This window comes from Triturus cristatus, chromosome 4_1 (assembly GCF_964204655.1).
Source record: "Triturus cristatus chromosome 4_1, aTriCri1.1, whole genome shotgun sequence".
In the NCBI taxonomy this organism is placed as follows: domain Eukaryota; kingdom Metazoa; phylum Chordata; class Amphibia; order Caudata; family Salamandridae; genus Triturus; species Triturus cristatus.
In genome coordinates, this window is record NC_140585.1 from 265,316,720 (window position 1) to 265,344,279 (window position 27,560).

At 43.8% G+C, this 27,560-nt stretch overlaps 1 protein-coding gene across 3 annotated transcripts in view; it reads left to right on the top strand.

Annotated features, from left to right (window-relative positions):
• DENND11 (DENN domain containing 11) overlaps nucleotides 1-27,560 on the top strand; it is a 182,601-nt gene that overhangs the window by 139,731 nt on the left and 15,310 nt on the right. For all 3 annotated transcript variants that reach the window (XM_085652019.1, XM_085652020.1, XM_085652018.1), the window contains exon 5: nucleotides 6,304-6,442. In XM_085652019.1, coding sequence (XP_085508145.1) covers nucleotides 6,304-6,442 — 139 coding nt within the window. The remainder of the gene's footprint in view (nucleotides 1-6,303; nucleotides 6,443-27,560) is intronic.

Here is a 27,560-nt window from a genome sequence, read left to right on the forward strand (position 1 = left end):
CCCTTTCTCCGCATTTAAGGCAGCACAAATTATCCCTTAACCCATAGTGTAATAGGCAGGCTGGAGTGTAAGACACTCTAAGATATTTAAAAATGTATCAGCCGGTGGTTCAGGAATATCGTTTTGACAACGGAAAAGCAAGAAGTCCATTGCTTATCATTGATAACTATACCGAACTCCTTTTGCCATTCCATCCTATCTTTTGTGTCTCCCGGCAGCCATGTGTCTTGGAAACTTGAGTACAGTTTCACATTGAGGCTTTGGTGAGTTGCAGTCTGCAGCAGATATGTGGGGCCCTGCAACTTTAGAGGTTCCTTCAATCTTTCCCCTAATAACCGAAGTCTCATGTGATGCGCCCTAAAATACTAAACCAAGCTATCAAAGTGTTTGTCCTCCTGCACATTCACCTGTTCCCAGCTGTGTAGCACTCCATCCCGAAAGGAGTCACCAATGTGCCCCAAATAAAACCCTTGTAGTACTCCCACCGCCCTCCTGTCATGCCCCAAGGTGAAACCACATACAACTTTCCATCTGGAGCTCAACCAGCCTCATCCAAGATTATGCCGAAGTGTTTAGCAGGTCAAAGTTGTTATAGTGTCGTATCGGCCAATCAAGTAGCTTTCTAGGAAGTGAAAGTGGAGAGGTGGCATCCATTTCCAGGCCACAAATGAGGAAGATCCCCCGGGCTGTGTAGCCAGTAATGGGAAAACATACACGGTACAGCTCTGTAATAAGCCTCCAGATCTGGGGCGTTCAGTCCTCCCATATGATGGAGGAGAGTTAATGTGTCCCAACTCTTGCGCAGCTGTTTCCCAGCCTAGGCCAAGCGCACCAAAAACGTCCACAAATTGTGAAATACTGCTCATGGAAGTAGGATCGGAATATTCACGAAAATGAACAAGAATCTGGGCCACACTACCATCTTCAATATGGCAATGTGCCCGCTAAGCAACAGTGGCAGTCTGATTCATCTGTCAACAGATTCTGTAAGTCGACGAATGGCCTTGCCAAAGTTGTCCAGCAGCACCACTGACGGGTCAGTGCGGACCTTAATACTCAAGTAGCGCACAGAGTCCGTCATCCACTGCAATGGGTACTCTAATTGGTCAGCTGCAACGGCCGCAGTGAGTGGGAGTATTAGGAATTAAAAACAATATGCAAGCCTGAATGCCAGTTAACAGCACGGCCTCACAGAGAACGGGTAATAAATTATGCTCTGGATTCCGTACATAGAAAAGTGCATTACCTGCGTATGAGAATATAATCTGGTTGTAATAAGAGAAACAGAACCCCGGATGTGCGTGGTCTGTGCGCAGTGTGCAGGCCGAATAGTTGCGATTAGGTACAACCCCGCTTCTTGCCCTATGTAATGTCAATGGCATCGGTGACTATGCTATTAACATGAACCCGGACTCCTTAATGAGTTTTAAACAGAAGTCTCCAACCCTAATTTGTCGTTACACCGTCAGCATGAACCCCCACTCAATAGAGTCCAATGCTTTTTCGGGGTCCAGAAATACTGTTGTGGTGCGCACTCCCGAGTCAATCTGAGAAATTGCACCAAAGAGGGTTCTGAAATTGTAAATTGGCGACAAACCTGGTATTAACACGGATTCCTTGGGCCTAACAATAACTGGGAGTAGAGGAGCTAACCTTTTTGCTAGTACCTTCATGAAAATGTTGGTGTCCGTATTTAGCTGCGATGAAGGTTTGTAAGGTGGGCAACAGTTGGCTGGTTTACCCAGCTTTAGTAGGGTGACTATAAGAGCTTCACACATCGTGGGTGGCATACAGCCCCCCCCTGACCATTTTCCCAAAAAGGGTGACTGGGTGCGGCTCCAGTTTCACCTGGTAGGCCTTGTAAAAAGCCACTGTTAACCCATCACTGCCCGGTGCTTTCCCTCCAGGCATATTTTTAAGCACTGCCACAATCTCCACAGGATGGAGTGGGGCTGTAAAATGCTCTATGTTCCACTGTCAGCCACTTCATCACAATTTGTGCTAAGTAGTCCACCGTAGCTTGTTCCGGGGGGGTGGGGGGGGAGCGACGCATACAAGTCTGCGTAATAACTGCAGAAGAGTTTAGTATCCTGCTGCGATGTGTGTAACGGCACACCACCGACTCCTCTTTGACAGTTAAAATCATGTCATCTTCCTGGCGAGGTCTCAGAAGCACTGCCAACATAGCACTAGGGTGTTCACGTTCAGCGGAATCCCTCACAGTTGCGCATTTCTCTAAATGAATGATTTGGCTAGGTGCCACCTCATGATACTAGTCTAACTTAACCTTAATGTAACTCAGTACGCTCTTCTCAGCTGTCTCTCTGTTATGTGTCCGAGTTAGGCCCAAGTAACGAAGTTACACATTTTCTTACATTGTCTTAATTTTGCACAATAAAATTTCTGCTGTGGCCTTTCGCACATATTCGCGTGCGTGACCATGTTTTATTAGTTTCTCTGAAACTACTCCTGTTTACACATCTAGCTCTGCATAACATTATCACAATGCCTCGAACACCATGTAAAAGGCCCTTTTACGCACAATGTAAAAATGTTGTTTAATCTTCATCCACATGGTGACAGGGCTATCTACATATCGATAACATTGCTAATCTATACTTGCATCACAAGGATGTTTTCTATTCGAAATAATGAGCATCCTGAAAGATTAGCAGAGGAGGCCCTTCAGCTGTCACCGAGGCTGCCTGCATGCTGAGACTTCACCACCCAGCAGCCTGACATCTAGTATGGGACCAAAACGGGGGTCCTACATTCTCTCCCTCCAGGTAATGGGGTTGGTTCGTCCCATGGGGGAGAGGTGTTGGAGGGGAGGGTTCTTTGCTTCAGACCTAGATACACATAGAGTAGGGTTCGCCTAGTACGAATATGCCTTGTTTTATATGCCTGCATACACTGTTTTAGCTCCATAGTAGAACAGTTTGTACCATTTACTCTTTTGTTGCTTATTATCACTTTCATCTGCTTTAGGCTACTGATTATTGCAGGACATGTATTCTATATAAGAATAACGTTGGTTCAATAAATATATTGAAAACGTCCCACTGTGTATTCTCTTAATTTTTCTCTAAGCACCAGTAAGCACAAGTGACTGATCGAAAGGTCCTGGTCTGTTATCACGATCCCTGAGGGGCCAGGATTGTCATGTTGCGTGGTTGCCAGAAACTATTCGCTCCCTGGTAGTGTTATGTGGACCTATGGTGGCAATGTGAGCCAACTGGTCTCTAGGCCAACATATCCTGCGGGGGCGCTTTGAATCAGTCTGGCCACCTCACCGAAAGCTTGTTGTAGAACAAACGCGCAGATCTTGCGAACTAGTCTAAAAATAGCACAATGTACCCGCTCTAAGGCAGATATCTCGGACTCCAGCCTAGCTAAACTGCCCCGTAGCAATCTGAGTATGCCAGATCGTGACACTTCGGTTATAGACTTTGAAAGCCTCCCAGACACCAAGCTTATGTTGTTATTGAAATAGTAATCTATTGTCTCTGCAAACTCCTTCCAGAACACTGTATTCAACTAATACACCAGAGCCCACCTTTCATAACTGTAATCCAAAACATGAAAAACCAGTCTATAGAAAAAATTAATGATTAATCCTTCAGTGTATCCCTTCTGTTTTTTTCCGGTATAAGGACTCTTGAATCAGATTCTTCTTTATAACTTTATTCCATTTCACAATCAATAGTGAACAGCAGCAGCCGATGTACGTTTCGCCCCCTCTGGGCTTTCTCAAGGCTGCAGAAAAACATATATACACTCTTTTTTACACTCTTTTTTTTTTTTTTTTTACACACTGTGACCTTAATATGGTCATAGTAAAACACTGTGTCTAGGAAAGAGTAGATTGGAAATCTCCAGGCAAATACCGGGATGTCTAGCGCCAGCTCCAGCATCACCAGTAAGTGATTTGAGTACGTGAGTGATAAATACTCGCACTTCCGGACATGCAGCACTAGACTCCAAGACACAAGCCAATAATCAATGCACTTGTGAATATCATGCACTGTAGAGTAATATGTGTAACCAGCAGCTGTGGGAAACCTATGACGCCAAACGTCCAGCTGTCCGCACTGCTCAGCAATATCAGTAAGAGTGCGAGCTGCAGCCGGTTGCCTTGGAGGGCCCCTGGAATGGTCCCGGTCCTGGCACAAAGCACAATTAAAATCTGTGATCCATATTTGAGGTATGTCCCTATACTGAGCTAGCGGGACACAACGATTATGATCACATTGCGGGTCATCATTGTTAGGGCCGTATACATAGATCAGCAAAACTGCCAAATTATCTTTATAGCAGCATGCCACCAAGTACCTGCTGCCTGGGTATGCACTCTCAGTTTAATACCAGAGCCCTTTCACACCCAGATTAGCACTCTCCGCACCTGTGTAGTAAAACCTGCCATGTAGCAGTCCGGAAAGACAAGGCGTCAATCTTCCAGTTTATCTTAGTGAGGCTATGCTTCTTTTTGGATAGGATTTGCGGCAAGTCTTTGCCCATCTCCAACAGGGCTGTGTCCTCCCTCCTCCACCATCATTGTACTGTTGTCTCGACTTTTTTTTTCCATAGATCAGACTGCAACTTGGGCTGCAATTTATCTGTTTTGCTCATAATTGGAAGTGCTATAGTCAAGATCTGCAGTGATGTATTCCGCTTCTCTCAGTGGCTGCAGGGCACTACCCAAAAATAAAGAATTGCAGCTCGAATGAGGCGCCCAAAGGTTGTCCAACCTTGCCTGTCAATCATGAACTCCTCCAGTCATTGGTGCCAGCTAGTAAGGATCAAACAATGATGTCAGAGCACCTCCGCTCCCAAACGTTTACATTTGCTGTGGTAGCTGGGCCCCACTGACTGAGTGCTCCCTGGAGATGCCCTCCATTGCATTCTGTTTCCACCAGGGCTGTGTGTGAAGGGCAAGGGCCACACATCCCTCCCGCAGCTCTCAGTTCAGCTGCTCCAGGGCACTGTTCATTCGTCCGGCACACCAGGCCGCCGCATCAGGTTCTCTGATCCCGTCCTGCCCCCAGGGCGTTTATCGCTTACCGGCACAGCACGGGTGAGGTTCGGGCCTAGGCCGCTATCACCCAGCTGCCGTTCACAGTGGATGCCCTCGGGCCCAGCCGTACCAGCCGGGGCTGGCCGCCCACAGCTCCCCGTGAACCACTGGCCCAGCGCATTCGAGGCACAGAGCCACTCCGTCCACGTGTCTGTAGTACCACCAGGGCTGGACTGGCTGTAGCAGGCACCAGGCTTTTGACACAAAATCAGCTGAAAGCGGCCCTAGCAAAGAGCTCGGCCGCACCTGTGCCCCACAGGGGGTGCCGGCCGAGCAGTTTGCCAGGGCTGGTTTTCGTTCCCTGTCTGGCCCTAAGCACCACAGTGCCGCTTCACTTCTCTACTGCCGCAAAAAATTCTCACGCCAGCATCAGTGACCCCGTGGGCCACACCATCCGTCGCCAGTGCTGCTCACCCCATAGATGTGGGCAGGTTTAGTGGCAGCCATTACAGTTCAACCTCACGGTTCCACTCAGTCGGCAAAGATTTTCGCTCAGTTTTTTACCTGTCCAGCTGTAGCAGGCCTGTCCGGGTAATGTACGGCTAATAGTCACACCCAAAAAGCTTCCTACAGCACCAGGATTATTCAAGATTGATGGCAGCCGAAGGAGCTCACCTAAAAGGCAGCTGTCTTCAGGCAAAGAAGTCTCAGCCCCCCCCACCATCCCCTCCCCCTTGGATTGACACTTTTCATTGAAATGTTGGCAGTTTCTTGCTCTCAGAGTGCAGTCTTTAACCTTGCCTACAAACTCAAAATGAATAGGCCTTTAGAGCCAGATGGTCTGTTTCTGAAACAAAAGGCATGCTGTGGTACCACACTAAGATCTAGGCATGAGGGGTCATTTAAAGTACTTTGTCTAACACCTAGTCGACAACAGCACTTTGTTTGTTTTTATCTTAAAATCAATGGCTTTACATCTATAAATGTGCCTGCTGATGTCTAACACGGTCAAAATTAGATTGGTTTTTCATTTTGTCTGTATCTTGGTCTCATGTTTTCTTCTATTGATCTTATTAATTTTGCTGATGAAAGCCCTGCATATTTCTCTGCTGTTTCAGTTCCTACAAATGACTAATTCAGTTGGCTGTAAGTGTATGCCCTCTTGTTAGTGTGTTGGGAGTTTGCTGTGGGATTCTTTATTCGGATGAGTTCTTACATGGCTGCTTGAATGATTGCTTGCTTGAGGTATGGTTTTGCACAGTTATACTGATTGCCTTCTCTTTCCATAGATCACTCATCCAGCTGGCTGCATGTCACAGTTCATCAAGTTTTTTGGGGAGCAGATCCTCGTACTCTGGAAGTTTGCTCTTCTGAGGAAACGAATACTCATATTTTCACCACCTCCTGTAGGAGTTGTTTGTTACAGAGGTAAATGGCTAACCGTTGTCAGTATCTCGTGTGTGTGTGTGTGTGTGTAAATATATGTTCAAGACATATGAGCTGCAGAATTCACACTCTGTGCGTAGATCGCCATCTGATGTTGGGCTCGGATGCTTGCACCTTGTTTTTGTCTTGGAAGAAGTCTTTTGTAGTCATGAGATAGGTGACTCCTCCCTTGGACGATAGTGCGCATGGGCATCGACTCCATCCACAGGTTGTATTTTTCCGCCATCGGGTTCGGATGTAACTTCAGCGCTCCGGTTCAGTACTGTTTTCCAAACCTTTTTGACGCGCAAATCATCAAAGAAACTCAACGGTATTGTTTTGTTCGCCTTCCCACTCGACGCGCTCCTCAAATACCTTATTGCAGTCGTCGACGCTGGGCCTATTGCCGCCTTTCGGGCATACGACTAATGAAAAAGACTCCATTTAAAAAATGCCCCCAGTGTGGAGCTAAATTCCCACTCAGCGACCACCACAAGGTCTGTAACCACTCGCCCAAGCACGAGGAGAGAAATTGCCAAGCCTGTGCATATTTTCGATCCAAGAAAACAATCCATGATCTCCGGGCCCGACGACAAGTTATGGCGCAGCAAGCGGCTCCGGTGCCGGAGGACATCTTTAGCGAAGGCCCCGATGTCCCGGAGGAGGTTTCGGAGGATCTGGAAATTGATTCCGAAGCAGATGACTCCGACTCGGACGAACACATCACTCCAGGTCAACGAGTGAGTACAACTGCCCTAACCCCACCCAAAAAAAAGAAGGCGCTGGTCAAGACTTCGCCTGCTGGCCCCAGTCACGACTGAAAGAAAGCTTCAGAAGCCCCGCCCCCGGCTCCGAAGACAAAGGAGAAGCCTTCCAGTGGCTCGGCACCGACCAAACTGCATATCCGTGCCCCGCAGACACCATCGGCACCGATGCCGGGAGCGCATCCTACTTCCGCAGACCCCAGAAAACAATCTGCACCGAGCACCTCGGCGCCAAAGGAAAAGGCCTCTGATCCGAAACCCAAAAATTTGGAGCCGAAAAAGATTTCGCCTTCGAAGCCGAAGGATCCAAAAACCCCTTCGAAGGTTCTAGAGCACAAATCTAAACCTCGCTCGGACCCGAAAAAATCTGCGCCGAAAGCGACTACCGGAGAGGAAGAACTTTTTCGACCGGATCCCATCGATCCGAAGCAAAAAACACTCCAGGTGGACCCCAAAACAGGACATGTGGTTAATGTTCCACACAAGAAGAGGAAATTGGACACCCCTAACACCCCTGAGGTGCCTCCAAAGAAAAAACAGTGTTACTTCACCCTTACGACCCTCTTCTCCTGTTCTTCCTCCTAAACCTTTCTCTCCACCACACTCTTTCATAATTCCACCATACTCACCACTATATATAGAGGCGCACCCAAATATATCAGTGCAGACACTGCTTCTTCCTCATACAAAAACCCCACACAAACATCCCCTAACAGAGGATATTGTAGAGGTGGATACAGAGGGAATAACAACAAAGGAAGAGGCCGAGGTAACAACAATACTTGTGCCTCTCCCTCTAATAAACAGTGACTTCCCTCCACTCCCTCCAGACCATTCCACTCCGGTCGGAGGGAGACTCTCACAGTTCCTACCTGTCTGACAATCCATCACCACAGACAAGTGGGTAAGACATATTATCCAGTAGGGTTACTGCCTAGAACTTACAGCAACTCCACCCAATATACCACCCAAGCAGCGCCCAATGTCCACGGAACATCTGACGCTCCTCAAACAGGAAGTTTTTTCACTGCTTCAGAAGCACGCAATAGAACCAGTCCCCATACAACATCAAGGAACATGAGTTTACTCCCTATATTTCCTAATCCCCAAAAAGGACGGTACCCTAAGGCCAATATTGGGCCTCAGACCCCTCAATCTCTACATACAGTCAGATCATTTTCACATGATCACTCTTCAACAAGTCCTTCCACTGCTTCAACAAGGCGGCTTCCTTGCCGCACTAGATCTGAAGGACGGTTACTTTCATATTCCCATACGCCCTTCTCACAGAAAATACCTTAAGTTCACTCTGGACGGCCAACACCATCAGTTCTATGTCCTTCCATTTGGGGTGACCACAGCACCCAGCGTGTTCACAAAGTGCCTTGCAGTAGTAGCAGCACACTTGCGAAGACAAATCCATGTATTTCCATACCTCGACGACTGGCTCATAAAAGCCAAGTCACACCAACAGTGTGTTCACACCACTCATCAAACCATTCAGCTGCTGCACAACTTGGGGTTGTGTAAACTACACAGTAAACTACACCAAATTGCATCTTCAACCATCCTACATAGATCAGTATCTAGGAGCCACAATGGACACTTCCAAAGCTCTAGCATACCCCAATCCAGCAAGGATAACTAATATGCAAACCCTCATCTCCAAATTTCAGCCCCAACACGCTCTCCCAGCACGAGTGTTTATGCAACTCATAGGAATGATGGCCTCTTGCATTATCATTGTACCTCACGCAAGACTTCAGATGCGCCCTTTACAGTAATGCTTAGCACGTCAGTGGAACCAGGCTCAAGGTCCACTTACAGATCTGGTGTTGGTGGACAGCTGCACACATCGCTTTCTGCAGTGGTGGAACACACAAAACCTTTCCAGAGGGCAGCCGTTCTTGGAGCGGGTTCCACAGATAGCGCTAACAGCAGACTCATCACTCACCGGCTGGGGAGCCCATACCCTAAACCACATGATTCAGGGCAGGTGCACCACTCAACAAAAGCTGTTCCACATCAATTACCTAGAACTGCTGGCAATTTTTCTAGCGTTAGTCGTTCCAAACACATCTCAACAAAGCTGTCCTAGTTCGCACAGACATTATGACAGCAATGTATTACACACAGAAACAAGGGGGAGCACACTCTCTGCAGCTGTCTCATCTAGTGCAAAGTATATGGAGATGGGCCATTCCACAAAACACATCTTCTGTCAGAACATCTTCCAGGGGTGAACAATCAGATGGCAGATCTGTAAAATCTTCCGACTCAACAAATACACGAATGGGAACTTCATCCGCAAGTTCTTCAACCTTTCTTCCAGATGTGCGGCCAACCAGAAATAGATCTGTTCACCACACATGCAAACGCAAAATGCCCAACCTTCGCCGCCAGGTTCCCACACCCTTTGTCCAAGGACAATGCAATATGGATGAACTGGTCGGGCAGATTTGTGTACGCTTTTCTGCCACTCCCGCGCATTCCACTAGTAGTACGCAAGCTCAAACAACAGTCTCTCAAAATGATCTTAGTTGCTCCAACATGGGCAGGGCAACCATGGTTCACAACACTACTCGAACTTAGTAGTTCCACACCAAAAGTTAGTCTCTTCCCAAAGCTGCTAACGCAGAACCATGGAGAGATTAGGCACCCAGATCCAGCACAACTGAATCTAGCGATCTGGCTCCAGAAATCCTAGAGTTCGGTTACCTCAACCTCCCACTGGACTGTATGAACATTATTAAAGATGCCAGACGCCCCACTACTAGAGCTTGCTATACAGATAAATGGAAGAGATTCGTCATTTACTGCAATAATAACAAAATTGACCCATTGGATGCTTCAATCCAAAACATTATTTGCTACACCTAAAAAGATGCAATCTGGCATACTCCTCAATAAGATTACATCTGGCTGCACTTGCCGCCTACCTACAGAGCAGACAACATTTGTCATTGTTTAGAGTGCCAGGTATTAAAGCCTTTATGGAACGCCTTAAAAGGATAATTCCACCCAGACTGCCACCCTCTCCAGTGTAGAACTTAAACATTGTTCTTCCGAGATTCATGGGTCCCCCATTTGAGCCTTTACAAAAATGCGAATTACAATTTCTTACATGGAAAGTAGCTTTCCTTGTCGCAATCACCTCTCTCAGGATAGTAAGTGAGATTCAGGCTTTAACCATACAAGAACCATTCTTACAAATGCATCGTAACAAGCTGGTTCTTAGAACAAACCCAAAATTCCTTCCCAAGGTAATCTGTGCTTTCCACCTTAATCAGTAGAGTTGCCAGTATTTTTCCAAAATCCCGATTCTGTTGCGGAAAGGGCTTTTCACACGCTTGACGTCAAAAGAACTTTACTTTACTACATAGACAGGACTAAAAACTTTAGGAAGACAAAGCAACTGTTTGTAGCTTTCTCTCCACCTCGTAAAGGCAATCCAATTTCCAAGGCCGGAATTGCCAGGTGGATAGTAAAATGTATTCAAATATGCTATCCTAAAGCAAAACGTACGTTAACAATTCCCCCTAGAGCGCATTCAGTACGCAAACCAGGGGTTTCCATGGCATTCTTAGGGAACCTTCCCCTAGAAGACATTTGTAAGGCAGCAACATGGTCTACAACACACACCTTCACCAAACACTATTGTGTAGATGTACACGCAAAGCAACAAGCTTCTGTAGGCCAAACTGTTCTAAGGACACTTTTTCAAACCACTGCAACCAATCCAGGCGACCACCGCTAGAGGAGACACTGCTATACAGTCTATGCACAGAGTGTGAATTCTGCAGCTCATATCTCGCGAACGGAAAATGCTACTTACCAGTATGCATCTGTTCTTGGCATGTAGAGCTGCAGAGATTCACACACTCACCCACCTCCCTGGAACCTGTATCTATTCCAGTGTTATCTTACTTGGATACATTCTCATGTACTTCTTACTGTTTATTACAACTACATCATTTTCCTTCATGGCGAAAAACAATCTGAGGATGGAGTTGATGCCCATGCGCACTATCGTCCAAGGGAGGAGTCCCCTATGCAAGCATCCGAGCCCAACACCAGATGGTGATCTATGCACAAAGTGTGAATCTCTGCAGCTCTACATGCCAAGAACAGATGCATACTGGTAAGTAGCATTTCCCTTTAGAATAGTAGAGGTATTCACAGAGTTGTCGGGCCTGATAATACCATTGTTAAGCTCCTCCATTTTGTTTACAATACTTTTAGCATATGGTTACAAATACTGCAACCCTCGGGGCCCTATTATGTATAGGGGTGCACTTTCCATGTTTGCGCCCGGTGCACCTTAGAATAGGTGCTCTGGGCACAAACAGGGAAAGTGCGCCCCATTACATAGAAGTTGCTGCCTCTAGGGCAGCTGTGAACTCCTGCTGCCCGGGGGGCAGCGCATTCAAGTGAAATACAGAGCGGCTTTAAAGTAGCTATCCACGCTCTATTGCTCTGGCGGCAACCCACCTGCAAGGGGATCATGAAGAAATCCGGAGCGTGGAGGAATAACTAGGCCTGGTGCCGGACACTTCCACCCTGAATTTGGCCCCCAGCTGAAAGGGTAAAGGACCGGGGATGATGTGGGTATGGCCTTGGGAACAAACAGGGGGCCTCCCTCAAAGAGAGGCTGAATGGGGTGCAGGGGGTTGTTTGCAACAGTAGAGATCCACCCTGACCCCGGCACTCCCTCCTTTGAACGGGCTCGACCCATCAAGAAAATTAAGACTTTGAGATTAGATCCAGGCCTGGTACGAGGAGACCTAACTCTAAGAAGAACAACAATGTCATCTTGGCACCTGTGGACCTTTCTACTAACCCTACAATAGGGGAGACTTAACTCTTTCATCAAGTAACCTCCACCATTTATTGACTAATTAGTATGACAAAGGGAGAAAATAATCAAAACTGTTATGGAGGACTTTTAGGAGAAACTGGATGTTATCGAAACTACAGCTGGAAAACGAGGCTCTACATTGGCAGAGAACAGACAAGAAGCAGACTACACATTTTAGCTCACAGGAGGGTAATGCATCTTATAATCTCCAAGATAAGGTTTCAACTCATCCTCCAAGCAATATAAAAAGTATAGAGTTGATTAGAGGTGAAGTAGGGAGAGTTAAGTATGCACCAATAGAAGAATCAAACATGATCGGGGAAATGTTTGAGTTAACTGCACCTATTTTTAATCAGGCTCAACCTATATAATTGGATCACCCCATCCATAGCCGCAAAGAAGGTCTGGGTAGCAGTTTCTTCTACCAGGAGTAGTTGAATCTACTTCACAACTCAAACGCAAGGTTGTGCACTGGTGCAATAGTCAATTGGGTGATGGGAATCATTTGACTGCTCACATTAACATGGTCATTAGGGTAGGCTGGGTAGGAGACTGGGAGAAGTCCTGGGAGGGGGATTGTTTTATCGATTTTGATCAACCTGAAATAGCGGGACATTTAATTCTGCAGGCACCTTATTTTAATCACCCACAGAAATAAAAGCGTTCCTGTTAGGCTTTTTCTATTTGCCAAGGGGCATCTACAGCATTATGAACTCTAGGAAACAACCATCGTCTCAGACCGAGCAGGTGATGAGAAAACCGGAAACCCCCATTCAGTTGGCTAATAGTTTGGAACCTTAGAGCTCTTTAGCCAGAAACGATTGACTGGTTACCTCCCCCCCCCCACACACTCATTCACTCACTCTGACGAATAGCCATCCAGACACTTTAGTACCCAAGATAGGCTCTTGCCTAAAGTTCTTGAGGCGGAATGGTGCAGGGCTGAGTAACAAGAGTACAGATGCAAGGTGGATTAACTCGCTAAAGAGTTATCGTATAGTGGGTCTACAAGAAACTTTGAATACAGATAGCTCCTTTTACCTGGATGGGTCTACCTTATACTTTTCCCCTGCTTTATTTTCACTAGCGGGCGAGCTAGGGGTGGCTTAGATACACTGGTATCCTTAAATATTTCTTGTAAAACATGTGTCATGCCAGTGAAGAGTCAATTACTGGTGATCATACCCAAGGTCATTTTAGCACAATAGCCAAGGTAATCTGCTTAATACCATTCTGGTGGATCATAATTTGGCACAGTTAATCCTAAGTAATAAAGCCAATGGTATGTGAGAGGCTATTCCTACATTAGTTGGCAGAAACTCCATTTCTGTTATCAATTATATATTTATCTCTGCCTTTTTTAGTGCAAGTCGTTCTTTTCTCCAGTTTGAAGTTACTTGGAATGAGTTTAGTAATCTTAACCCATTAATCCTTGATATTGAATGAAGACCAGAGGAGGAAGAAGGTCCAAGAGAAGAGCCCAAGAGTCATGATGTTCAGCTTTGTGACCAAGTACGCAGAGTGAAATGGAATAAGGTCCCTCCTGATACCTTTATAAATGGACTATACCATGAATGTGGTCAGGACATTAGTCAGAATCTAGAGGCCTGAACGCAGCCAGAAGTATTGCGGCGTGTGTTCGATAGGGTATGTATCCATTTCTCAAGTAATAGACACACCCGGGGATATCAGTGGCACAGGAATGTGCTGCTCTTAATCTTCTGCAAAAGGTAGGGATTACAAAACTGGGGGATATGTACAGGAACGGAATTTTCCTTACGTTGGCAGAGTTTCAAGATGGGCAACAGTATACACTAATGCATGGGTTTATCTATGCTAGATTGCGGGCGGCGGTGTGCACTCTGTGGCCTGATTTTCCAAAGGAACTGCAACTGCTAGGGGGATTGCAGGCTGTTTCGAGGGGTGGTGAATGTAGGGGATTGATAACTAGAATATATTCTGCATGGACTCCCCGGCGTTGGACAAATGGAATGCTGTTTTAGAGAGTCCCATAACGCATGAAAATTGGGAAATGTGCTGTAAATTGACGGGACGTCTAACTGCCAATTTCAATCTGAGAATTATTCATTTGAAATATATCCATCAGATATATTATATGCCTGTCAGGTTGTTTAAATTTGGGCTGTGTGAGGATGCGAGGTGTATTAAATGCCGTCATGATGGCGCAGACTTTTTGCACCTGGCACGGTCAAGCCCTGCCATATATACATTTTGGTGTGGGGTTGTAGGAGCAATATCTGATAATACTGCTTGTGAACCAGAAGTGTGGCTGTTAGGCCTGTTGAATAAAGTCAAGCCGTGCAAATAGACAAATTGTGGCAATAGCTACACTTAGCCAAACGTGTAGTTGCAATGTACTGGAATTCCGAAGCGGCACTGATACTGAGAAAATACATTTGTCATCTTGTATATTGTAAGGAACAATTGAACGCATATGCAGAGGAGCTACCGGAGGCGTCTCAGCCTATTGATTTTTGGGCTCCACTTAGTTTACCTGGTGACACACCCTGATATGGTTTAGATTTATGTTGTTATGGGTTTTGCTTATTATGAGAAATGTTGGTGAACAAATTACTGTGGTATTGCACTGTGCTGCTGTCTTTAATGTTGTTTAGCTGTGATATATGTATACTCTTTTTGGGTATAAGCTCGGGATAGGGTGGGGGAAGGAGGGAGGGGAGCGTTGCATGAATAAATAGTGGGGGTGAAACTATTGTAGCAGGCGTCGCTGAATCTTATATTGAAAGAACTAGCTATTGACAACAAATGTGACCGTATGACTGGTTGTATGTTATTATTGTGATTTAATAAAAACGTAATAAAAAAATTAAGTAATCTTTTGAGAGTGGGTGGAAGAACAAAGTCCTTTGGCGAGAGATAGTTTGATAATAACTGTTGTAAGGCGCATCAAAGCTTGCTTGTAGCCCTGAATAAAATCCCAAGGAGTAACACAGAAATAGCTTTATGCACGAAGAAATAAAAATTAGCACTAGGAGATCGTAAGAAAGAAATCCAAAGCGGAGGTGGCAACCAGCTCCTTCAGGTTAACTTTCTAAAACCGGGCTAGAATCTGGGAAGTAGTTAATCGTCTTTATTTTAATAGCGAGCCCAGTAGTTTAATGGAGTGTAATATAGCACCGGACATCTGGGGGAAGCACTTCCAGGGGATCTATGGGCGGCTCCCCAGTGGAAATTTCTAGAAAAAAGTAAGGCGCTTGGCGGGAAATTTGTTTTGGCTCTTTTTGAAGAATTAATTGAGGCCATTTCTCACATGTCAAGAGATAAGGTGCCTGGTCCCAATTTAGTTCCTGCTGATTTATAGAAATTGAACCCCAAGATATGGGCCAATCTTTAAACTGTCTTAAGCGCCGCATATACATGAGGCATACCCACATCCTGGTCTATAGTTATACTGGTATTTAAAAAAGCAGAGAGAAATGACCTGCGATGTTAAAGACCCGTATCCCTTCTAGATTCAGTGGTCAAGGTGAATGGAAGTATTATTCTCTCTAGGCTAACCACATGGCTCGCTCAAAATAACACGTTGTCCAACCTGCATTGTAGGTTTTTACCCCAGGGAGGAATACATTAAATCAATGCCTGAACCTAGAGAAAATCATTGGTAAATACACATTAGCCAAAGCGGGGTTTGTTGCGTCTAGCTTTATGGATCTGCACCCACTTTTGATAGATTCAACAGGACAAAGTTGTGGTCAATCCTTATCAATATGGGGGTAAATAGAAACGTACTGAACTTTTGCACGAGCTACACAGAGACCTGTCTGCAGTAATTAGATTGACCAGTCCAAGAGTCTATCCTTTCCTATAAGAGTTCATGGGGGGGGTGAGACCGGCTTTATTTTGGGCCCACTATTCACCTTGCATATAAATAATTTGCGTTTAACCCTTGACATCGCTTTTAAAGATATTCCCCGGGCAGGTTCTCAGTTAATTCCAGCACTCATATGCCTAAATTGCAGTGTTATAGCAAAAACAGCAGTGGGCCTTTAGCAACTCCTCAACTCTTTTGTTGGTTTTATGAACAAACTGGATGTGAGTGCAAATTATAGCAAATCCTACATAATGGTCATGGGCCACAGAAATAAGAGTCATAGGAAATGCATCTTGGAGGGTAATGAACTCACTAGGCTGAATGCCCTTTTCTACCTCTTGGACATATTTGACGATAGGGGCTCTTGGGCTCAGTTAGGGAGGGCTAAAAGGAATACAATGGCCGGAGCTCTTGCATCTGTGTTTGACTTTGCCTGTCGCTTGGCTGCAATGCCAGTGAAGGCTCTAAATGCATTTTTTGGGGAGTTTATAGAAGTGGGATTCTAAGGAAGCAAATGATTTACAAGCTGTGGCAAATAAATGTATGGGACATTTACTGTCGGTCTTGCAATTTACAGCCTCTTATGTTGTTCATGAAGATCTAGGACTAGGATGTATTTCAGATCTTCTAGCTCTCTGTCCCTTTATAATGTGGATTACTATATGGTTGGATACAGATTTGGAACTGAACCAAACCATATTGAAAGATTTCATGCCTCTTGAGAGGGTCGGTAGTGTCCCGTGGCTTAGTCATATTAAATCCTCACTAGCGAAGATGGGACATCTCAATCTATATACAACCCCTGAAAGGGTCGTACATCGATGCTCTGGGATGGGTGAAGAGATATTTCTTATCTGCAGCCCATGCAGATAGAGAAGGGAGGGAGATGTGTAAACTCTCAGTGCGAGCCTACATCACACTGAAGTTGAGTATGTCAATAGAACCCCATCTCACTGTGGTTACAAATCCCCAACATTGTTATGTATGAACATGATTTAGGTTAAATGCATTGCATTGGCTCCTGGTAGAACTCCGGTAATTGGATGAAGTAGCAAACTCAGGCCCTTGTAGCTGTGACCTCATTTCAGAACAAGACACAGTGCATTTTGTAATGTGGAAACAATTTACACAAGTCAGACCTGCTTAAACCTTTTTACAGATGTCAAATAAATTAGTATGTTTTAATGTGGCCTGTTTGTTAACGGTGGCAGTGAGCAGGAGACAAAAACGATACTTACAGGCTCCAGGATCTGTGAATTGTGATTTTATGTGTTTTTTTTCTTTAAAGAGCTATTTTAACCGAGCTTAAAATTATGTCTGATATTATCTGGATTATTTTTTAATTTGGATTGTTTGTATCTTTGATGGTTTTAAGTAACCTAATAAATAACATTTGAGCTTGGTGATTTTGATAGTCTCCTCCAAGGACATTAGCAAATTCGCGATAGGGAGAGCAGCTGCCCAGTTCGCAACAGATTTAGTCCGCAGAATGTATCGCACACCTGACAACAGTTCTCAATGTACCAACATGGGCCTGCCATCCTTGTTACCCCCTACTCTTGGAGATGTCCGTCCAACCTCACAAAAAATCTTCTTGAGTTCAGACTTGCTCATTCAAAATCAAGGTCCGCTATTACACCCCAGCCTGATTTCACCTAGTCTGGCTATCTGGGGATAGGAGTTGGCTAACGGCTAGGATGGTCGACCTCGAATCTGGGGAACCAGGTTCGAGTCTCGGCAATGACGCTAAACATCCTGTGATTCTGGGCAAATCACTTCATCTCCCCGTGCCTTACAAAAAAATTAATGTGTCCTCATGTAACGCAACAGGTGCTATGTAAAACGCTCTAATACCCGATACCTTCGGCTCAAGTTCGTGCTATATAAAACTCCGTAAAATAAATCTGGCTGGCATTTGAGGGCCTAGAATTTGGTTACCTGAAGCTCCCTCAAGAATATATGGAAAATGTTAAAGCTAGAAAATCTGCTACAAGAGAATATTAGGCAGCGAAGTGGAAACATTTGTCTGATACGTGCTGCATTTACAAAAAGCAGACTTGTCTTACACTTGTGTACACATACATCTAGTGGCAGTTGCTAGATATTACCATAACAGACACTTTCCTTCAGTCTTTGTCATCTTTCATAAAGGCTTTTATGAAAGGGCTTAAAAGAATAATGGGATACTTGCAGCTCCTTCATGGTATCTTAATGTCATCCCCACTCAGTTAATGGGGACAGCTTTGAAGATGCTCCATTTGTACTCTGAAGTTACTCTGTTTTGGGTCTCTTTCCCTTCCCTAAAAGTCTGTGAATGCCAGGCTCTCTGTAGAAGAACTCTTTATGCAGATAAACAAGGACAGGTTAGCTCTGTATACACACCCTCAACCTTGGTTTTCCCCAAAATGGTCCCACCTTTTCATGATAGTCAGTGTAATGATTTACCTTTTTACATACAAAATATGTCAGAAGGGCCACCATGTGCTATATTGACAGTACTTGAGACATTAGAAGAATCAAGTAATTATTTTTGGGATTTGCGAAGCCACACATTAAAACTCCTATCCGATAAGCAAGTCTGGCGAGATAGACAGAAGTGTGTTAAGCCTAAAGCACACTACTCCTGCATCACTATCCACATGCAAAAAAGGAGCTTAGGAAACCTGCATTAGCAGACATATGTTAGCTACTACTTGGTCTTCCATTCATGTCTTTACCAAGCTCAGTTTTTTGGATATTAGTGTCTGCCTGATGGCTCAGATGGGAGAAACTACTCTTAAAACTTTAACTGATGCTCAAGATAGTGCCTGATGTGTTCTCGTAGCTATTTAAAGCATAGGTCATTGCGCCCTGTGTAAAAGAAAAAATGTCTTACTCTGACCTTCTGTACATCAGTGGCCGTGTACCCCTTAATTCTTTGGTGGTAAACACCACACATAAAGGGGTCTCTGTGTAATTCACAACAGATACTCCATAAATATATATTTGTGTTCATATTTTTTTTGTTGATTATTCGAGGATGATGCGCCAGCTAAAGTGGACCTAAAGATTGGATGTGGTTCTTGATACAACTGTTAACAGTTCGTTCTGGGGTTTCATACAAAACCTTTATACCATTTCTATTTTTTACAAAAAAACTATGTTACATGATCAGTCATTCTCAAAACTAGCACTTAATGCTGAACACAAGTTTTCCCTGTAAACACAACCAGACTTGTTTGCTTTGTTAGAAGGTATTTCAGAGTTTGTTGGTTTTGTTTTCGTTCTTGTGCAAAGCGTCAAAGACTGAAAGCGCCGTTGGAGGCAGCTCCCCACTACTGACTCACGGGGGACGTAGTTCCATTATTAGGGGCATCGTTACCTTTTCAGCGCCTTCGAGCTCTCTGATCGCATTGGAGGCATTTGCAATGTGACAGCAGGGCAGCTATGAATGTATGAGGTTGGTTTCTCAAGAAACTGAATGCTACCATTGGTAAAGAGTGTCTTAGTACCAGGTGCAGATTTAGGATTAGCACCATGCAACTTTGTTTAGTGTCATTTCCTGGCACTGTCCAGTACATTGCATCCAAAAATAACACCTGCTTACTTCTAATAAATCTCCCAGGTAACAGGAAAGCCACAGGGTTGTTATCATTCTCTTCCCTTGTAATAACTGTGTGCCAAAGTCTACGGTTCTGGAGAAGCATGTCTCATTCACTACTATTTAATCACAGTGCTAAGTTTTAGGATCTTAAACTTATTACGAACAGACAAACAAAAATATATAAGGAATCTGTGAATAAACATCTTGTATTTTCTTTGGGCATTCATCGTTGTTTCAAACACACTAAAACATGTTTAGTGCATAACTGAATTCGGATTGCACAGTATAATATCTAAGCACATTTCACCTATTGTAAATTGTTATCCTGCCCTGTCCCATAAATTATTTGTTATAAATATGCAGTTCTCTGGGTCTAAGGCTCAATGGCAGGGATGTATGTTTCAGTTCAGACCGTAGCAGGGTCAGAGCTCCACAAAATGGCGTTCACCTACCTGAACCCACCTGTACGTTGGTAGGAACGTAATCACGAAATGTTGCCATTCTCCTGCTGCCTTCCTCCGTGTTGCTCTCCTACATGTTTTCTGCCCACCTCCCAAGGTGCCCAGCGTAAGCCTTAGAATTGTGGGTAGTATAGGAGGGCCCATAGTGTTTTGAGTTAATGGAAAATAACAAGCTGATTTTGGTGTTTAATGCATCAAAATCAGCTTAATATGGTAAATACAGTGTACTATCTCCTGGTAAATTTTGACAGGTTTGACCTGCCGAAATTTCCAAGGCTTGAGATATTTAACGCATCTGATAATTACCGGCTACGTTAAATACCTTTTAACTTCTAATTCCAACACGTCCTTAAAGGGGGGTTTGCACAGGGTCCGAATACACCGACCACATCATAAGGACCTTAATCTTTAAAAGCATGCATTCAAATTCATTTTCAAGAACAAATCCCAAGAGCTAATCCAGTATATGAATCACAAGAATAATGCACAGATATCGAACAAATGTTACCGGGTTCTTTAGTTTTAGCAACATACTGACACAGACTTAATCCATAGTTGAAAATGTTAATTTATGTTAGTTTTTATTATTGTGGAGGGACGAGGTCATTGTTGTGTTGTTGTGATGTAACCAATAAAAGTAATATTATTTCTGTACAAAGGAGGGGAGAGCATGAAGGGAAGAATGGGGGGAGAATAACATCGCCTTTACTTTAAGATGGATTTTAGAGTATGGGGTTTAGGAACTTCTTCTGTGTCAAGTGCATGATTCGGTGAGTGGAGGTCCTCAAAAGATGATCAGTTGATAGAGAAGTTCAAATGGGACTAGGTATACTGAAATGTGGAGTTTGTACCCCATCTTTTGCATCGGTGTGTTCCAGAAATGGGTAAGGCACAAGGCATTTCACCATTGTAGTATGGGGATGTAGACTTTTTTTATTTCATTATAGTCTGTGGGGACCACAATGGACAAAATGTTGTCTTGGGGTATATAGATTATCTCTCCTTTCTCAGGTGGTTTATTTGGTCTTGGTAAGTCTTGGTTGAAGTATTGGGTGTTGTTGAGGGCGTGTGCTGGTTCTCGTAGATATTGCCTTCTTTGTAAAGACTTGCCTTTGAGCAGCGTTCCAAAATTATCAGGTATTATACTTTCTATTTTATTCATAAAATTATTACCTCATAGGTTTCTTGTGGCTAAAAACAGAAAAGGTGATGGTAACCTCAACAGTTGAGGATAAACAGACACAAAACCACTATCAAAATATTAATAATTTCAGAAAAATATCTGAAAGCAATATGATTATCCATTTTCCTGATCTAGAGTAGGAGAGAGTTTCAGCGTAATGTAGCGAAAGGAGTGTCGGACTGAGTGAGCTTTATTCATTAGGGTACACTAAACAGAAGAAGATGCAGCGTGCTGAACAAGTGGCCGGTCATTTATGCCATGAGAGTGGTCTTTAATGCTGCCCCATCTAGGCCATAAAGTAATTACGATCTAGGCAAAATACATTAAATTATACTCTTAGCTCTCTTAGAAGCCAGTGCAGGCTTCACTGTGCCTCCAAAATAAGGCCCGAGATATGGTCGAATTTACAAAGCTTGCAAGTCATCCAGTCAGCCAGATTCTGTCTGCACTGCAACTATAACGGAGCAGATAGCTGCATAGTTTTAAGTAGAAGCGGTTGGGACAAAATTAGACAGACGTCATTATCGCTTGTTTGTCTATCAGCAGAAAAGGAAATATCTTTGTTATATTTTGCAATGTCAGAAAGCACAATGAGACTACTGCATTGATATTTGCATTTAGGGAGTAATCTTGGTTGATAGTGATACCAAATACCTTGGCTTTGAAGGCAGCAAAAGCCAGGAAGCTCAACTTTAGAGGCTACTTACTACTATAATTTAAGCTTGTATAGCACAACAGCTATCCACGTGGGGTTTCCCGGTACTTAAAGCCCTGGCCACAGTCCCGCAGATTCACAAGACCAAAACTGGAGGAAGATCCTTCTCCCATCTTGCCGCCCAGACCTGGGACACCCTGCCTCTACACCTGAGGCAAACCCTGTCGCTGACCTAATTCAGAAAGGATCTCAAAACCTGGTTCTTTGACTGAACTCCAGCCCCCAACGGACCAGCAGCAACCCCCCACACCCCGTCACTTGAGACCCTTATGGGTGTGTAGCCGCGCTATACAAAACCCTGATTGATTAATTGAACCCGGATAGAGTTCAGCCAGAGTATGTATCTAGAACAGCCAGGTGTTCAGCTGTTTATAAAAAGCGGACATTGAAGCACACCTTCCCAAGGTAAGCAGCAATTCCTTCAAGAGCTTGGGGCCCATATAGGCAAAAGAGCCATCCCCCACACATCCCCATGTGGGTCTGTATTATTCTCGAAACCGAGCAGAGTGCGAGATCACTAGATTACAGGGCGTGAGTCGGTTGGTGAAGTCCCACCATACCATGAAGATGTCGAAGGCCAGCTCCTGATCTGGCTCTGTCCACAAAGCACAGAGCCTTGAATTGAATCCTTTTCTTAACCCTCAACAAGTGTAGCTCCCTCAGCAGACAGAGGATGATGCACTTGTGGGGAGACTATAAAGCAGCCTGGCTGCCGAGTTTTGGACCACTTGCATCCTTCTCACAGAAGCTTTGTCCATTCCTAAATAAAGAACATTGCCATAATCTAATCTAGAAAGGTTGAGGGCCTGATCAATTGTCCTTTGGACTGGAAAGGGGAAAGCCAGAGGATTTTTCCTCAGCAATTTCCACACAGCAAAACAGGTAGTGGACAGTTTCACAACCTGTGGCTTCATAGACAGCTTGTCGTCCAAAATGAAGCCAAGATTCTTCACCTTTTGGTCAGTGGCAGGGAGAGCACCCAGGTTTCCAGGGCAATGCTGAGGACCCCATAAGGACAGATTCTTTTTAATGAGTTGTTCATCCATATGGCGATGTGGTTCAGCGAGAAGTTTAGGGCCTCAGAATGAAAATCCTGAGCGATGACAAAGAAAAAATTATTCGGCAGTGGGCGGGCATAGATATTAAATAAGGCCGGACTTAAGGCTGAGCCCTGAGGAACCCCTTAGGTGAGGGTAAAACGGTAGAGGTGGTATTCACAGAGAACCTGGAATGTTCGATCACTCAAAAAAAAATGCCATTCATGAGAGGGCTGTACCTTGTCAGCCCAGATTGGCTGGTGCTTCCAACAGCGTTGCATGTGACAGGGAATCGAAAGCAGCGCTGAGATCTAATAGAATCACGCTGCTATCACACCCTCATCCAGGAGCCATCTAAGATGTTCTGTGACTCCTAGGAGGGCATATTCGGTACGATGACCTGCTCTAAACCCTGGCTATGAGGGGTGAAGCTGGTTATGAGTCTCCAAAAAAGTAGAGAATTGTCTGACAAGATTTTCCATAATTTTGACCATTATGAGGAGCCTGGAGATTTGCCTGTATTGGAACAGTTGGAGGAATCCAGATATTTGCACCGAAGCATGTTTCCACACATAAGGAATGTAGCGCTCCTCTAGCGATGAATTAACAAGTCCTACCATCAAACTCAGAATCTCTGTGTCAAAGATATTTAACTTAGCAGGGGGAAGAGGATCCAAGGGGGAGCCTAAATAGTTGTAGGTCTTTCAAATCCCAGGTACCGAGATAAACATCAACGAAATGCCTTTTTGCCTTGCTTTGGTGGTGCAGCTTCTTCCTATTTGTAAACATTCTGTGGCATCCATCTAGTTGTGTTGAATGCTACGTAAAACAAACAAAATCTCTTGCATTCAACGGCCTTTCTTTCACACGTGTGCTGGATTGAATATCAAAACAGAAGCAGAATTTGTATCTTTCCAAACATTCACCCTGAAAAGAAAACGGTCGGGTATTGGGATTCATGCACCTAAGCTGCCATTTCAAAACTGTTTGCTTTATGCATAGCTCATGCGATGTTAACAGTATGTTAACTATTTTGTGCTAGCAAATCTGCTTTCATTGAGTTGAGTGGAACAGGACTTAGGTTGCTGTACAAGCAAAAAAATGTACTTCGTTTTCCATCTTAGGATCTTTAATTTTTCTAAATACTAGCATATATCTGCCTTTTTATGGGATACCAGAACCTATTTGATTTGGTAAAATTACATTTTTTTAATTCAATTTTACCTAGAAGTATGCATGCCTATGTTTAGTAAATCAAATTATGATCAAATAGTGGCACTATAGGTTCTTTGGCTACAAAAATTAAATTTTGATTCCAAATGTACATTGACAGAATGGTCCAGAACAAACTGCACTTCCGTTTTAAAGCTAGCATCCTTGAGTTTCCCTTTGCCACAGAATAGATAGAGCAGTGTGAATCGTAGCAAGGCATGGTTGTGCTCTATAGATCAAGGGTCCCTGATGCAAAACAATGAACTGCCTACCTGATACCATTGAGACAGTGGACTTCATGGGTTCCTCAAACAAGCATTGGCCAAGCAAATAGCTCTCGCCTATGCAAGAGCTATTAGCTTTGACAGTGTTTTTAACCATATTGTACACCAGTGTAGCTACTGTTAAGGCTGTTAGGTACTGATGCTTCCCAGCAAAGCTTCGACGTGAACAGACAAACCTGGATTGGATAAATTAACCAACAGAAATTATTTTTAAAAAACACAAAGAAAATCAGACATCTGTTTGGCTTTGCCCCTATGAACAACTACACGTCTTGAAAAGCATTGCTGCGACCGAGATCTCAGAAACATACATGGATATATAAAAACAAATTCCCTTTTGTGAACGTATTTTCCAATTTTAGCCGCTTCAGAAACTGACATCATTGCACCGTACTGCACAGATGATTTCTACAGCGTATCATGTGCACATTGCTCTATGACTTATAGACATCCAGACATTCCTTGTATATACTTCACCTTTTAACAAATTGCAGCTTGTCTTGAAGAAGGTGGTCTCCCACTGAAACGCGCGTTGACCGCGATTTTGTTCCCAACACAGTGATACTGAAGACTGATATTTTCCATCTTGTCAATCTGATAAAATCTGACCAATTCAAGGGTCCTGTGCTTCCCATCCCCTAAAAATTTCCCCTCAGTATATATTTTTCTTTTTATTAAAAAAAATTTATTTTCCTTCTGAATGAATGCAAGTATGAATGGGTAGTAAGTGGTCTTCTATGTCCTTGATGTCTAGGATATTATTTTAATAATAATTATGTAATATGTCTGCACTAAAACTATAAGTGGAAAAAAGAAAAAAATGTTTTTGTCTGTTCTAAATCATGTGTAACTCACAAAACGTATAGAAAAAAAGAAATAAAACTCTTGGTCTTAAAAATTATAACGGACTGACAGTGTATTTATGAAAACAATGACATAATATGAAATCATACTTGGCATGTTATTCTGGCAATGCAGAATCTAAACAGATCAGTTATTTAATTATATAGGCCGGTTTAGAGGTTTTCTACTATATTCTTTTTGCTACTGTTAATCATGGCAAAATTTTAGTGGCATAGAGGAGAGTGGTGTGGAGGAGTGTCGTATAGTGTTGAAATGTCGTGGAGTGTTGCGGAGAGGGGTTTCATCCAGTGTCATAGAGTGAAATGATGTGGAGTGTAGGTGCATAGAGTGCAGTGGAGTGATGTAGAGTGGAGCAGTGTGTTACGGAGTGGTGTAGAATAGAGTATAGAGAGTTACGTGGATTGGACTGGAGTGCAAAGAGTAGAGTAGAGTAGAGTGGAGGGGAGTAGTGTCATGGGGTGCCGTAGAGTGGCCTGGAGTGGAATGTTGTGGAGTAGAGAGGAGTGGAGAAAGGAATAAAGTGGTGTAGAGTGGAGGGCATGCAATAGAGTGGAGTGGCATGTAGTGTTGTGGAGTAAAGTGTTGTGGAGTGGCATAGAGTAAAGTACAGTATTGTGGAGTAGGATGAAATGGAGTGAAGTAAAGTGTCATGGAGTGGAGTGTCGTAGAGTTGCCTATGGTTAAGTGGCCTAGAATGTTGCAGAGTGAAGTGACGTCTAGTAGAGTGGAGGGGCGTAGAGTGGTGTAAAGTGTTTTTGGAGTAGAGTGCCGTACTGTAAAGGGGAGTAAGGTGTCTGAGTGGAGAGGCATAGAGTGAAGTAAAGTGATGTAGAGTGGTGGAATGGAGTGGCATGGAGTTAGGTGGCACAGGGTGGAGTAGAGGGAAGGGGATTAAAGTGTCGTGGAGTGGTGTGAATAGTGCTGAGAAGTGAAACTTATAGAGGGGCGTAGATTTGAGTAAAGTGTTGTGAAGTTGCGTGGAGTGTTGTGGAATAGAGTGCAGTAGAGTGGCTTAGAGTTAAGTGGCGTTGATTGGAGTAGAGTCTTGTAGAGTGGAGTTGCGTAGAGTGGAGGGGCTTAGAGTGGTGTAGCTTAAATTGGAGTAAAGTGTTGAGTGGAGTACCGAATAGTGCAGTAAAGTGTCTCGGAGTGGCGTAGAGTGGATTGCCGAATAGTGGAGTAAAGTGTCATAAACAGCTTAGAGTGTAGTGATGTATAGTGAATTGTTGGAGTGGCATAGGGTGTCGTAGAGTGGAGTATCGTTGAGAAGAGTAGAGTGGCCTAGAGTGAAGTGGAGAAGAGTGTTGTAAAGTAGAGTGCCTTGGTGGGGCATAGAGTGGAGTAGTGTTGTAGAGGGAGTTGCATACAGTGGAGTATGCATGGTGTGATAGTGCACTGCCATTACAGACAACACATTTTCAATTGAAATGACCATTTAATTGTAAAGACATACGTATAGTTTTACTGATAAAGCTATAAGGCACACCAATGATAATGTGTGGAAATTGCATCACCTAGTATATTGATTTTGTTTTGATCGTATTCAGATATTAGTTTTCAACACGCTTAAGAATTACAAAAAAATGTTTCCTTTGTGCTTTACTAATTCCGGAATATTCCAAAGGTGTCATGCTTGCGAAACCCAGAAGCTGCAACAGAGGTGGGGAGAGCAAATGAAAAAGACAATAAAACCGTACCCAGAATCAAAAGGGAAAAAAAGCCACCCCCCCTTCATACTCCTACATAGTCATATATAGCCTCTCACTTTGAAGTCAGAGAAAGAAAAGTAAACACCGAGCTCCCATAGAAGACCGAGCCTAACATTTGACATCTGTCTGTAGAGCCCTGTTTACAGAAAGTGAGCACTGTGGAATAATATAGTAAAACGGGTATGCTCCATGGAATGGACTAATTCAAGCTATACAGCCTAAATGAAGTAGAGCCTGCAAATAGAAGGCAAGCAAAACTGAGATACAAAGCAAATGGTAACCAGTGGGCGGAATGCATTCCTAGGTCAGCTCTTTGAATGTTTCCAAGATAAGATGTCTTTAGCAAACCAGGCAATTGCGTTGTCTGGTAGGCTTCAACCTAAAAAGCCATGTCAATTATTTATAATGGGTATTCCAGAGAGGTTTCTACTGTCAAAATATGATTGTAAATTGATTTAAACAATTCAAAATGGAAAGTTGTCTTCATATAGGCAGGTTTCTCTGAAATAAAAGGTTTGGATTGTGTCAAGATACTACCCACATAAGCATATTATGAATTTAAATAAGATAAGCACGATGGTGTACGTGGATTACAAGT